The sequence below is a fragment of the Carlito syrichta genome, unplaced genomic scaffold, assembly GCF_000164805.1.
Source record: "Carlito syrichta isolate Samal-C Ts95f unplaced genomic scaffold, Tarsius_syrichta-2.0.1 Scaffold304566, whole genome shotgun sequence".
NCBI lineage: Eukaryota > Metazoa > Chordata > Mammalia > Primates > Tarsiidae > Carlito > Carlito syrichta.
The window spans coordinates 18,790-33,091 of record NW_007248662.1 but is presented as its reverse complement, the minus strand read 5'-3'; the positions used below and the strand labels follow the sequence as shown (position 1 = coordinate 33,091).

The 14,302-nt window shown below is 44.2% G+C and overlaps 1 protein-coding gene across 7 annotated transcripts in view; it reads right to left on the bottom strand.

Annotated features, from left to right (window-relative positions):
- VEZT (vezatin, adherens junctions transmembrane protein) overlaps positions 1-14,302 on the bottom strand; it is a 39,111-nt gene that overhangs the window by 23,128 nt on the left and 1,681 nt on the right. For 5 of the 7 annotated variants that reach the window (XR_002482088.1, XM_021713470.1, XM_021713471.1 and 2 more), the window contains exons 2-4: positions 10,588-10,673; positions 4,840-5,015; positions 1,663-1,938 (exon numbers count right to left, since the gene is read on the bottom strand). Coding sequence is in view for 6 of the 7 variants with exons in the window: in XM_021713470.1 (XP_021569145.1) it covers positions 1,663-1,938; positions 4,840-5,015; positions 10,588-10,673 (538 nt within the window). In the remaining variant the exon portion in view is untranslated. Of the gene's footprint in view, positions 1-1,662; positions 1,939-4,839; positions 5,016-10,587; positions 10,678-14,302 lie in introns of all 7 variants that reach the window. The other 2 variants (XM_008060243.2, XM_008060242.2) reach the window with 1 other exon arrangement.

The following is a 14,302-nucleotide window of genomic DNA, read 5'->3' as shown; positions in this document are numbered from 1 at the left end:
AATCTACATAAAGCGAGGATCATGACTGACAGGCTTAAGACAAGGGAATGAAAGCAAACAAGGTTCAAATGATTTGTGAGAGGACAAATTGGGGCAGAGACAGAGCAGCCTTCACAGTTTCAATCCACAGTCTTCTGCTTGTGCTCTGTTACTAAATCAGTGCTTAAAACAGAACAGAAGAAAATGACGACGGAAGAAGCACTGCTCATTTTCCCAACCCAGTAGCTAGGTGGAGAGAGGCAAACGAAGCCCTGTGTCTTCCAGCGTTTCTCCTGCCTGTCTGCCCTCTAAACGGAGGAAGGCACAGCCTGCAGGGGGTCACCTCTGGCTGGCCCACTTCACCTCGTCACTTCACGCGTGGGGGTCGAGGCTGGAAGACCACCAAGGGCCTGGATCCTCCTGACGTGCCGAACACCGGTGGACACAGAGCCACGTTGCTCAAGCAGGCAGTCCTCCCCAGAATGAACAAAGCTAAGGCTGATTTTAAGTGTGACTTTTTTTTAACTTTTAAAATCTGACAATCAAACAACTTAAAATGTGTTATGCTCTATCAATAAGTAGACTTAAACTAGCGGGAGGCCCAAATCAATAGACACTAAGGATTCTTATACTCTAAATTGAGCATAAAGAGAAGTTCTGACACCCCCGTTATGTCCTGGGATTGCTGTGTAGACACAACAGCTGGGGAACAGGACGACTCCTGGGTCTGCCTCTCCTCCCGTGTTCTGTGACCATCCAGAGTGGCACCCGTCAAGCCTGTGCAAGGGGGTCTTTGGGGAGAGCGGAGGGCGTGACGACCACCAGTCTGCATGTTTCTCTTCACGGTTTTCTAGACCCCACCAGTGATGAGCAGTGCTCACTCTCCACCACATGTTGACTTTCTACCATCTATGGACTGCAAAGGTGATATGAGTTACAAACAGTATTAAATGTACTAGCATACAACTGCCATCTGTTAGTGTGTAGCTGGCAGCCTAGGATACTGGAAAGGGGCCTTCAAGTCAAATGGAATGGACTTGAAGATCTGCTCTACCACCTAGAATTGTGTGCCTCTTGTGGTATGCAAAAGTGACTAGCACAGTGCACAAAACAGAATAAGTAGCCAGTATATCTTGTAGCTTAATATGTTTATAGCTAAACTGACGAGCATTTAATGTCCCATGGGACTGTGAAATATCACTATTTGCACGATATTCTGAGAGCATTAGTGCTGTAATATCTGCTAACATTTACCTAAAGAGTATTATTAATACACGTCAAGATTTTTCAAAATGAATTTATATCGGATACGTCTATCATTTAGACTGGGGAAGGGGCATTTGAAAGGGGGTGATGGGAGCAAGCATTTACTGGTAACTACTGCACGCCAGGTTTCGTGTTAGGCCTGCTCTGTTATCTCATATAATCGCATGATGATAATACAGAATAATCATGATTCTCAATGTATTGTGGTTTCTCAAAGTAGACAAGCAGAATCACACTACATATTGTATAGCATATACTATGTGTATTCTTTCACTTTGCAGTTAATATACTTTCATAAGTGCTAAAGAGAAACCCACTCTTTTCCTATAAATACAACACAAATGAAAATAGGTAATATTCTTCATTAACTGTGCATAGAAAGAATCATTTAAAAAATAAAACAAAAAATGAACTCACAGTGTAAATCCTCTGGAAATCACTTCAGTTTCTTGAATGAGACGCAAAGATTTTCTCACAAGGTTAGTAAAAGCTCGGCTGTTTGTTGCCATATCTCCCAAACGAATACTGTATTGTTTCAGGGTCACCTGTAGTTTGGCTGTCCTCCAGAATCGCAAAGCCCTTATGACCAGATAAGCGAGCAGAGTCATGCCCCATGCCAGCCAGGAAGAGACCGCCCACCAAGTGGGAAGCATGATGAACAAACCAATGGAGGCAAAGAGCACCGAGACATCCCTAGGAGCAAGGAAGCAAGAGACGACGTAATCAGATTAGAGAAAGATGAGTCCCTCTACTCAGTGAAAACAGCAGCCAACTTAAGCTTACTAAAATAGAGAAACTGCTGACTTCTTTGTACAGCCTAACTTTAAAAACTGAAACATTTAAGAAGGTAATTTAAAAATCTAGTAACACGACCACGGTGCTAGGTATAAAACCTGCGCTGGGAAGTTCAGGAAAGGACCACAGAAATAGGCATCTTCTGGAACCAGGTAAAGGCAAGAAAAGCACGTCTCCTCAGGGAGTGACTGAACGCTGGGCAGAAGCAGCCAAAGGCTCTGCGCTTCCTACATGTCGAGAGTCTGCAGCTAGAAAACGGCTGCCTGTAGGCCAAACTCAAAGTTCACTGGCTCCGTATGGGGCCCTTCAGAGGCTGGCCTGGATCACGTTGTGGTGGACGCACAGCCTAGCTTCCATGTACTATAGCCAAGACGTATCTCTCCTTCTTATCGTTTTGCCTGGTGCCATCTCTTATCTAATAACAAAATCCCACTCTTTCAAAGCCTCCTCTGATACCAAGTCTTCTGTGACAAGTTTATCAAAACCTTGAAACAGTTGTCTCTAATTCTAGTCAACCTCTTCCTTTATGATCCCCAAAGCAATGGTTACATTTATTTTATGACACATATATTAATGAAAATGATGATAAATGCAAAAAATTGGTATCTTCTGAAACCATTTTTTAAAAATATAAAAGATATGGAATCCTTAAAAAGTGAATTACAGATTTCAAAATCCAATTTTACAGATTTAAACGTCAAAATACGGTTTCAGAGATATTCTGCATTCCTTTCTCTTAAGTTCAGACTTTATCTACATAGAGATACATACTATATCAAGAATGTGCAAGTATGTTTTCAATTAGAAATAATTCATACTTTGTGAGTAACTTGATTTGAATAAAGTTCTCTGATTTTAAACAATCATCATTACTAGTTTGGAAAATACATGCTCATCACATCTCATGATAGGGATGAGCTTTATACTGCAACACTGTACAAACTAAAGTAAAAGTACTGATCCATTTTAAAAATTCAGGCCAATTACAAATCTGATAAAATACATCTTTTAATCAATGAAGGCTTTCATAAAAATGTGTATACAAGCCGGGCTTGGTGGCTCAGCCTGTCATCCTATGTTTTGGGAGGCTGAGGTGAGTGGATTGCCTGAGCCCACGGGTTCGAGACCCACCTGGGCAACTTGGTGAGACCTCATCTCTACAATAAATCAAAAAATTAGCCGGGCGTGGTAGCGTGTGCCTGTAGTTCCAGCTACTTGGAAGGCTGAGGCAGAGGGATTGCTGGAGCCCAGCAGGTCGAGGCTGCAGTGGCCAGGAGGGGCCACTGCACTCCAGTCTGGGTGACAGAGTGAGACTCCAACTCAAAAAACAATAAAAAAAAGTGTATACATAAGAGTGGAAATACTGGAGAATGAATCTGGGAATAACTGAAAAACAACATCAACCATGTCTGGAGAGTGTTAGGATCATACTGCAAAGAAATCACATATAAGAACGTCTTTTAATAAATATTTGCCCTGATTTTCCTTAGAATGCTTTATTTTCTAGACGATGCTGGTAATATCCTAAGGCAAAATCTTATCATACAACCGAATGCATTAACGGCAAACTCTCAAAGCGTTTATAGGTCTCATAGCTGCTCGATCACATTTGTGTCTACAGAAAACTAAAAGTAGTGCATTCTTAAACTTATGGTATCCTCTAGCAGCTCCTGAAATTCTTATATTTTCCAAAGATACTTTATTTCCTCATGATGACATCAGAGTGGCTGCACACTTGGAAAACGTATCTGCTACTGGTTACAAAGTGAAATTTGTGTCAGTGTGACAGGAAAGACATAAATCCAGAGCCTGAGGCCACGGTGTGTAACCTGAGCAGTTTGAGCTGTGATGGCATCTACTTCCTGACTCAGTCCTCTCGTCAAATTTAATGTGCTCTAACAGGAAGAGGACATCAACGTTACTTTATCAGTAGTCCCTTTTCACTCTTCTTTTTTTCCACCAGATCGCTGCCTGGGCCTTTCGCATTAGGCCTGAATACCTGAAGTGGCTGCAAAGCTTTGCACAGTCAGAATCATCAAACCATATTCCTTACCATCTCTTCCCTGCCCCAGCAAAAGCCAACTGTCTACACCTCCACGTCCCATTCCTGTTCCTGGTTATGGTACAATCCACGAATTATAATGAAACATAAAGAACCGGCTAGGTTTACATGCACACATGTGCACAGGGATAGACATGGGTGAGAGAGAGTCTTCTTGGCACGTGCTATAGCTGTCTGCTAGGTTGCCAGGCAAAAACTAACTCTACTGAGTTGGAAGTATATAAACATCAAATTGGATCCTCTTCCTCGCTTCACTTTTAATAGTATTTACGACTAGGCACGGTGGCTCACGCCTATAATCCAGCACTCTCGGAGGTCAAGATAGAGGACTGCCTGAGACCGCGGTTCGCAGCCAGCCTGGGAAACTTGGTGAGACCTCATGTCTACAATAAATAAAAAAAATTAGCTGGGTATGGTGGTGCGTGCCTATAATTTGAGCTACTTGGAAGGTTAAGATGGAAGGATCACCTGAGCCCAGCAGGTCGAGGCTGTGGTGGCTGTGAGCATACCGCTGCACCCCAGGGGTGACAGAGTCAGACTCCAACTCATAAATATAAATAAGTAAATAAGTATTTACTTTAGGAAAGGCATTTTTAGCTTTTAGCGAGTTGTTACCTTCATGATACTGCTAAATTTACAGAATGTTTATGCCTTAACAAGGGAGCACATGCCGATGAGCTCCTATGTTAATACTCTACAGGCAAGCAGTCAAATGAGAGATGTGTTCTGGACTGTACCAAATACTAGGGGCTGCCAGGGAACAAAGTGTTGGAAGGCGTCCATTTTCCTGTTGTTGAGGCTGCCCTGCAGACAGGACACTGGGATCCAGCAGCTCAATCAGTTCCACATCCTCTTGTAACAGGACTTCCTGCTGCAGGATGGTGTGTAGTGAGTCGAGCCGGAATCCAATATCCTTGCCGTCAAAATATTGGAAGAGAAGTGTTAATGCATACAGAATACTGCGTTAAAGGCTACGTTTCTAAAATCCTAATAACATCTAGTCGTGTTTATTTTCAGAACAGACTTCAGGATGAAGAAACAGCGGTCCGGTCTAGCCTCAGGGTGATAAATGGGCTTTTCTTTTCACTGTCAGTGTGAAACAGTAAAGACTGAGGTAGACACGCCGTCAGGCGAAAATATAAATTTCCATTAACAAGCTATGAGGCAATTACAGACTAATACACCTAGCTAGCCAAGCCTAATTAATTAAATTGCTGGGACACAATGTGAAAAATATAATTCTGTAACAAAAAAAGATGCTGTCCTGAAGCTACAAGATATAGCCAGTATTCCAGAATTATATTAGCAGGACCAAGGCCGTCTAAAAACGGACATTCGAGCATTAAAAAGCAAGTCATTAAGGAATGCGGTGCAAAATCACACGGACATGTGCACAGCACTTTACCGTTTACAAAATGCCTTCACATGTACCAGCTCATTTACTCCTTCCTCTCTTCCTTCTAGTCACACATCAAGGAACATCTGCTACACGCCAGGTGCCACGCTTGATGGTGAAGACAAAAACTGAACAAGACATTCACGCCTCTATTCTTAAAGAGTTTTTAGTTTAATGGGGAGAACTGCAAAGGAAACAGTTACAATATAATGTGCAAAGCAGTGTGATGAGGTATACCTGTGGCACTATGTAATGGCACAGAGGAAGTGGAGTTGTAATGAGGCCGGAGAAAGTAAAAGAGGCGAAGCCTGAACTGAGCCTTCAAGAATGAACAAGAGCTGACCTGAGAAGGTCCCGAAAAGTGGCGTGGCACAGGATGGAAGCTTTGGTCAAGGGGTAGTGCAGCTGCCTGGCAGCAGACGCTGCTGGACTGTGAGCAGAGTGCACTGGGGAGGAGACGGGAGGCAGCACTGTCGCCCACCTCCCCATCTTATGCAGGAGAAAAGCAAAGCCAGAGAGGTTAAGTCACTGTCTAGAATTTTGACTCCAAGTCCTAAGTTTCTGGTAGTTGCTTCTGCTTTCCTGCATACACTCTGTTTCCACAGAACATTTAGTTTTATTAGGCATTACATTTAGTAAGAGATATCCTATTATATGATCACACACAGAGAACGTTTAATAGCCAGGACCCTTAGCAATTCAAGTAAAGTCAGCAAGGTCCAGGGTGGAAGGCAGCAGGTTGGCTCGGCCCGATCCACGTCACCACTCGTGAACTCATGCAGCTGATCACACAGGAACACTGTAGGGATATGAGCCATACACCACACCCAGTTCAGGACCTCTTGATCATGGTTCTATCTCACTGTCAGAGAAGAAAATGGTGTTCACTAGTAGGCCTGTTTGGATACATAGCTTGTTCCTTCTCAGCCCTCTGGAACACAGATCCTCCCTAGCCTGATGTGGGTGTATGCCGCCTGCTGACATACTCTGTCCCTGCAGCACGTCCACGGCTCACTCAAGAGCAGCTGCCTCCACTCCTCCTGATTCTCAAGCCTAGCTCTGACGCCAGGAACCTCTGGCTTGTTTGAGGTCCCACCCCACTTTCATCAAGAGAGAACAAGCACAACTCACCACAGATTCTGTTTAGAGGGAAAAGGGGGCAGAGGCAGGGCCTGGAAGCTTTTCAAGTGACCTCTGACATAACCGTCACATGTTGATCCTACTGGCTGGCTAGGGTTCCGCGGCAGACGCAAACACATTCAAACACAGGCACTGCGATCGAACGTTCGCTACAAAGTTTTTAAATGCCGCCCCTCCACAGGGCGAGTTGGAAGAAGCCCGGCTGGCTGAAGGCGCCGCTGCGGAGTGGGGCGGGCACCGGAGGACAGGGGGCGCTCCCTCACAGGCGGAGAGCTGCTGACTCCAACAGGTGCTTTCTTGGGCACTGGGCCTCGGCAGCAGGCCTCGTGTAGGCCTGGCACAGCGCCCCCTCAAGGCCAGCATGCTCAGCGGAAGTATCGACAGCCTTGGGAACACTGGATTCAAGAGTGTAACAAGGCTGAGAGCCGCGGCCCTGCCTGTAATCCCAGCACTTGGGAAGGCTGGGGCAGGAGGGTTACTTGGGGCCAGGAGTTCAAGACCAGCCTGGGCAACACAGCAAGACCCTGTGTCTAACAAAGAAAGAAGGAAAGACGAAGTGTCACAGACCAACAACCTACAGTAATACATATGAATGAACCTGAAAGGGACTGAGACACTCCAAATAACTAAAGCACTGTAATCTTGGTGATTAGCCTGTCTTTACAAAGGAAAAAATCTACATTCTGCTCATTACAGCTGTTTAAATTAAGTCAGATCAATGAATTAAGTTTCTTTCTTAAGAACAAAATGTAAAATTATACAAAAGGGGACCCCAAAAAACCCAGAATTATTTTTTGGAAGGCGGTCCCTTTATAGTACACTCAGAATTTATTCCTCTGGACCAGTCAACCAAAGTTTCTATCTGGAAGTTTTGAGAAGGGTGCATCACAATTTGCAAAGAAAAGTTCCAAATAATGGCAAACAGGTGACTGGTTCTTCCACCATGACAACGCACCTGCCTGCACTGTGCTTAGTGTTCAGCAGTTTTTGATAAAAAACAGCATAACCCCCAAAGCTCACTCTCCCTTCCTAATTACTCAGTGTCACCCTGAGTGACATTTTTGTCTCCCTAGATGAAAAAAGTCCTCAAAGGAAATATTTTGCCAGCGTGGAAAAAGTGAAACAAAAACCAGAAGCACCAAAAGGCATTAAAATTGGCAAGTTCACAAACTGTTCTGAGCAGTGGAAAAAGCATCTCAATAGGTATACTGCATCAGATGGAGAGTACTTTGAGGATGACTGAAGTTTAAACATGTAAGAATAAATATACTTTTAAAAAATAAATTGTTTTTTGGGTCTCCCCTCTATTATTCTTTAATTATAAAAATAAGAATTGCAAAAAATGTGGAAACTGTGTAATAATATGGTAATCAAATTATGAGAAAATAGATACCTGCCAAATTAGGAACATGTCACAGGGGCCACATCTGGGCCACAAAACCCAGGTCTCAAAGAAAGAAATGGAAAAGGCAAGAATGCTGATCGAGTTAAGTTGCAGTAGGTCCACCTGCATAGTACAGCACCGTGCCACTGGGAGGGATACCATGTAAATGTGCTGCTGGGAGATGTACTGGGCCATTCTCAACAAGTTTGGGGGCCTGGACGTAGGGCCCAAGTTTATACTCTGGTTCCACTACTGAGCAAGTGAATAACATCTCTGTGACAAGTTTCTGCAGCTGCAAAATGGGGAACCTCACAGGGCTGTTGTGAGGATTAAATAAGTTAGTATTTGTAAAACACTAAGAAGAGTGCCTGGCACACAGCAAGCACTGTGTGTTAGCTGTTAGTGTGTCACTACATAAGAAAAAATTAAGACAATAAAGAAAAGCACACGTTGGGTGTAACACAATACAAAAATGTGCAGAACTCAGCAGAGATAATTATTACTAGGTTGACGTTGAAAATAAGAGCTACACAAGGCTGAAGTTGTGGGGAAAGCCTCAAGGAAAAGCTAGGACTGCTTACTGAAAAGATCACAGTGGACCAAGAAAACTGAGAGAACTCCACCACAGTAAAATAGCACAAACAGAGACATACAGAACAAGTGTGGAATAAAGGGAAGGCAGACTGGGCTCACTGATGGAAACACTGGTGGGCATGGCTAGAAAGGTAGGTAGGGCCAAATCACAGCCTCTTTCATGCTGAAGCGACAGATTTGGACTTGACCTGATGAATTCCAGAGATGCTTTCGGGATCTAAATAGGGAAGGGATGTGGGAGAGCAACACAGGAAGATTTCTGCTTGGACAGGATGAAGAGGGTGCGAGGAGGCATGGCTGGAAAGTTAAGAGGCTTCTATTTTTTTTTTTAGGGATGAAGAAAGGAACTTATTCATGTGACAATATACTTTACTGATCATACATACTTTCTAACATCGCAGTGCTATTTCATAAAGCTGACATGAGGAGCAAATGAGATAACGTGTGAAAACACTTTACAGGCTAAAAGCACTTCAAAAGTGCTGGTGCCACTACCATCACTGCCCCTATAAAGGATTTTCAAAAAAATCTCTTAAGAAAAGTACTATGGAAATGTTCAATAGTGAACTGTTCAGATATCATGGAGGAGTTGCCAGCATTTCTGTAAGAGGAAAGAGGGCCTGCTTCAATACCTGCATCGCTGACAAAATCTTAAATGTGTCACAGTCAAGAGGAAAAGTGAAGCAATCTCACATCGCAAGCCACCTGGACAATTCCTCATCCCACTGCTAGTAAACAGTTCACCATAATTCAGGCACCAAAGGGTGCAGACAGAAGCTGGCATTTTGTAGTGAAACATGACATGAAACACAAGGCCAGAGATAAAGCCCCAAGGATGAAAGCACAGGCCTGTGAGATTATGCTTACACTACCAAAAAATGCATATGGCCATATACCTTACCATGTCCTAGCATCACTAAAGAGTAGGATGGCTCCACTTGGGTAAGGTGACATCCTACAGAGATGATAAGACACTTCCTGGACCTTCTCAATACACCTTCTACAAAGATGAAACCCTGAACAGAGCACTTGACCACTGGGATTGCTAAAAAAGTAAGTTCAGTCAGTCAAAAAATAATACTCCAACTAGAGAGGCAGTATGTTCCGGTGGAAAGAGCATGGGTTTTGTAAGCAGGGGACCTGGATCCTGACTCTATCACTTGCTAACCGAATATTCTTGAAAAATTCAATGAAAAAGTCATCAAAACAAATGAACAATCTGAACCGTGGCTTTCTCGCTGGTAAAATACACTAAATCTTACAGTGCTGTTTAGATGATCAAATCAGAATGTGAAAGCACTTTGTAAACAACCTCTTTAGGAAAGTTTATTTACAACAAAGATAATTCTCAAGGGCACAGGCCAGTAGAGGCTTCTGAACCCTACTTCCTTGGAAACTGCTTCCTCCCGAGGGCCATGTAACCTTACAACTTGAGTGTTTTCAGCTGTACTTCCTCGAATTGCATTGTCGGCCTGTCAGAAGATTGAAACACGCCCCCTTGGAGTTATATTACAGCAGAAGGCAGGGAAAAAGAAAGCCTCACAGGAATCACAAAGACCCTCAGTGCTGACCATCTCAAGTCTTTGGGAAATCCTGAGATTTCTCGAATGGACCTGAATGGATCCCACTAATAGATACATTCCCTTCTTGCCTGAGTGGAATACCTGTCAGTTGGGGAAAATGGCAGAGGCAAATTAGTCATCTAACAGTTAAAGTTGCAGTAACTACCAGATTCTTCCATTCTACATGGCTAATAATCTCTTATACAACTTATGAACAATACCAGTAAGCCCAACTTAAAAGATCCTGAGTTACTGCAAAATACCTAAAAAAATAAATAAATAAATTAAAAAAAATCAGTCACTGCCTGGTCCAGCAGCAAATAAATTCTGTAAATTCTGATTCATCGATTCTTTCACCAATAAACTGATGCCTTGAAAAGTCACAAAAACAAGTAAAGTGAATACTTACCAGTTTGTGAAGTAAGTCATCGTTCTTACTGCACTGAGAAAAAAATACCCAACTCTTGACAGCTTCAGCCACTTTTAACAGGATGCCTTGCTGAGGAGAGATAAAGGACGGTGCACAAGATTATCGAGGCACACCACACAGCAGAAAACACTTCAATGAACCCACCTCCGCTCAGCCAGAAGTTTTGTCAAAAAAAAGGGAGAAAAACTATGTCCAGGTTAGACACCATGAATCAGCTCTCAAATTTAGCTGCACATCAGAAGCAGCTGGAGATTTGAGTTAGGAACATATTCCTGGGCCCCCAAACTAAAGATTCCGATTCAGCGGATTTGGAATGAGGCCTGGAAATCTGACTTTTAGCAAGCAGGCCAGAAGCCTTGCTGCAGCTCATTTACCTGGGAAGTCAACCTGACAGTGGTTGACTTTATTCCAGAATGAAAAACCTTATGGTGTCCCCAAGTTCTCAAATATTAAGGCCATTCCACTTTAATACTCAGATAATTTTGATAATTTTAGAAAAAACTGTCACATGTTGACAAAAAGCTTCATTACTGAATTAACCAAAAATTCAATGGGCCTTAACAGCCCATTCCTTGAGCATGCCAGCAGGTGGAATTCACAGTCCCTGAGTGATGATTACATCCGGCTACTGTACCAGGTCTTGGGGAACAAAGATGCATACACGTTACTATTATTTTCAGGAACGTCATGTAGAAGAGGAGACAGTACAAATTACAAACCAACGTAAAGTCTGAAGAAGCAGGAAAGAGGAAGCAGGGAGGGCTGACTCTGGAGCTCAGCCCTACCAGTTGGGCAGGCACTCACCAACGCAGGAAAGCACTGGGGGCGGGGGCAGGGGGAGCACAGGAGGGAGCCCTGAAAGCACATGCCTAGGGATGGTGGACCAGCCCAACTGCTGGGACCAAGGGAAGAAGGGCTGGCAAAGAAGTTCAGAGGGTGCCTTGAGATGGGTCTTAACGGGCTTTAGGCTTCTATGCGGTAATAGTGCAGACAGTATCCTGTGGGCCAGGAGTGTCTAGCCTTTTGGCTTTCCTGGGTCACATTGAGCAAAGAGGAGTTGTCTTGGCTGCATGTAAATTACAGAGCTAGTGCACATACATAAGACGACTTCATTTTAAAATACTTTTTATTATAAAGTTTAGGAAAATGAGGCCAATATAAAACTAGTGAAAAACTTGACCTTGTTTCTGTAAAACTCATCTCTCAAATCCGGTCTGATGGAAGTGGTCACAGTTCTTAGAGAGTTCTCAAGGTGCTCGTGAGATAAGTCTGTTCGAATTTTGCTCTTGGTGTACCTCATCACTGAAAACAGCTGCTCACAAGTGCAAGGGACGCCAAAAAGTGGCATCTGAACAAGGTGTGATGGTGTGCTTCAAAACAGAAGTACGCATGGGGTAACGAAGAAAAGACACGTTAAAAGACACATGATGCTACACGATTTTATGGGGCCACATTACCAGCTGTCTCGGGCCGCCTGTGGCCTGCGGGATGCGGCTCGGACTTGCCTGCTGTAGACGGTGAGGAGCCACTGGAGACTTTTATGCAAGGAATCAGAACAACAAGGAAAGCTGGCGGGAGCACAGAGGATGTCCTGGTGGGAATGACTGTGAGCGAGAAGCACGGGCAGGAGGGTATTTAACAATCCCGCTAATTAAGAAAGGCCTTAATTAAGCTGGGCGCTGAGTTCAAAACGGGCATGGATAAGGGTTAGCGTCAAGAGGCCTAGAAGCTGACCTGCTGCATCACTTAGTGACCTGAGCAGTGCAGAGGTAATGGGACATGGTAGGTCAGCAGAGAGGGTGGGGATCTGGGAACATGAAAGGAACATGTTTTGTTGACTGTTCGGGGCTGGCTGAGGAAGCCCTATTTTAGACACGTTGAACCTGAGCGTCCCGGGCTCCTAGAGGTGAGACTGTCTAACCAACCCCTGGAACTCAGCAAGCCTGGAGAATGAGCATGGGCAGCCAGCAAAGGCAAGATAGTCGATGAGATCCCTTAGTGGAGGCACTATGTGGACAGGAGGTCTGAGGCCAAAACTCGATGGGACGAACATGTAAGAATAATTACAGAAGCCGGGTGTGGTGGCTCACGTCGGTAATCCCGGCACATTGGGAGGCCGGGCAGGATTGGTTGAGGTCAGGAGTTCAAGACCAGCTTGGGCAACATAGCAAGACTCTGTTTCAAAAAAATGATAATAGTAATACACACAGGGGAAAAAAACAACAGGAAAAATATGCAGGGAGTGACATACAGACTTTGTAATAATGACTCCACAATCACATAGAAAAATAAACGTTAAAACAAAGAGGACTGGTTGGGCCGGTGGCTCACACTTAGAATCCCAGCACTCTGGGAGGCCGAGGCGAGAGGACTGCATGAGTCTGGGAGTTTGGGACCAGCCCGGGGCAGTGTGGCAAGGCCCCATCTCGACAGTAAGTCCAAAGCTTAGCTGGGTGTGGTGGCACACAGCTGCATTCCCAGATGCTCAGGAGGTCGAGGCAGAAGGGTCACCTGAATCCAGCAAGTCGGAGCTGAGGTCGCCCCAAGCGCGCTACTACACTCCAGCCTGGGTGACCGAGTGAGACTGACTCAAAAAAGCAAAAACAAACCAACCAACAAAAAAGCAAACAAAAAAATTTAAAGAAAGAAAGAGCAATGGGTGCTAAGGGCTATTTAATCCAGTACTCACACAAAAGAATTGCTTTTCAAAGAAAATAACACTTCATTCTTTGAACAGAATTTTTGGAGAAATTTAAAAAATACATTCCCTGCTGGGTGCAGCGGCTCAAGCTTATAATCCCAGCACTTTGGGAGGCCGAGGCGAGAGAACTGCCTAAGCTCAGGAGTTCAAGACCAGCCTGGGCAACCTGGTGAGAACTCATCTTGTAAAAAAAAATACATTCTCTGAGAACAAGCTAAACAATTCAACAAATAACAAACAAATCTTTCTGACATGTAGCTGCCTCCCCAGATTTAGAAAAAAATTCATTTTAGAAAAATAGAGGTCATACAGTTAAAACGCTGTCTTAGAAATGTGCACTATGAAGACAAAGCAAGCTTTTGGGACATATGGTGACTTTTTACAACATCCTCTGGCGAGGCCTCTTCTGTTCTTCCACTGCTGAGGGGATGCAATTCTTTGTTTTTTGAGTTGAGGTCTCACTCTGTCACTCTGGCTGGAGTGCAGTGGCACATTCTCGGCCATGCAACCTTGACCTGCTGGGCTCAGGTGATCCTTCTGCCTCAGCCTCCCAAGTAGCTGGAACCACAGGTGCGCGCTACCATGTCTGGCTAATTTTTTGATTTATTGTAGAGATGAAGGTCTCACCAAGTTGCCCAGACTGGTCTCGAACCCGTGGGCTCAGGCAATCCTCTCACCTTGGCCACTCATGTGAGCCACCATGTCCGGCCTGGGGATGCAATTTTTTTCCCCTTTAAATTTTTTATTTTAAAATTGTAGGGTACAATTCAGAGTTAGGTATACAAATATTCATTGTGCAGGCACCCTTGTTGATGAGGTGGGGGATGCAATTTTAAACTCTCATATGATTTATCTACAAATAAGCAAAAACATTTCTTTTTTTTTTTTTTAGCTGGAGTCTCACTCTGTCGCTCAGACTGGAGTGCAGTGGCCGCTCCCAGCCACCGCAGCCTCGACCTGCTGGGCTCCGGCGATCCTTTCACCTCAGCCTTC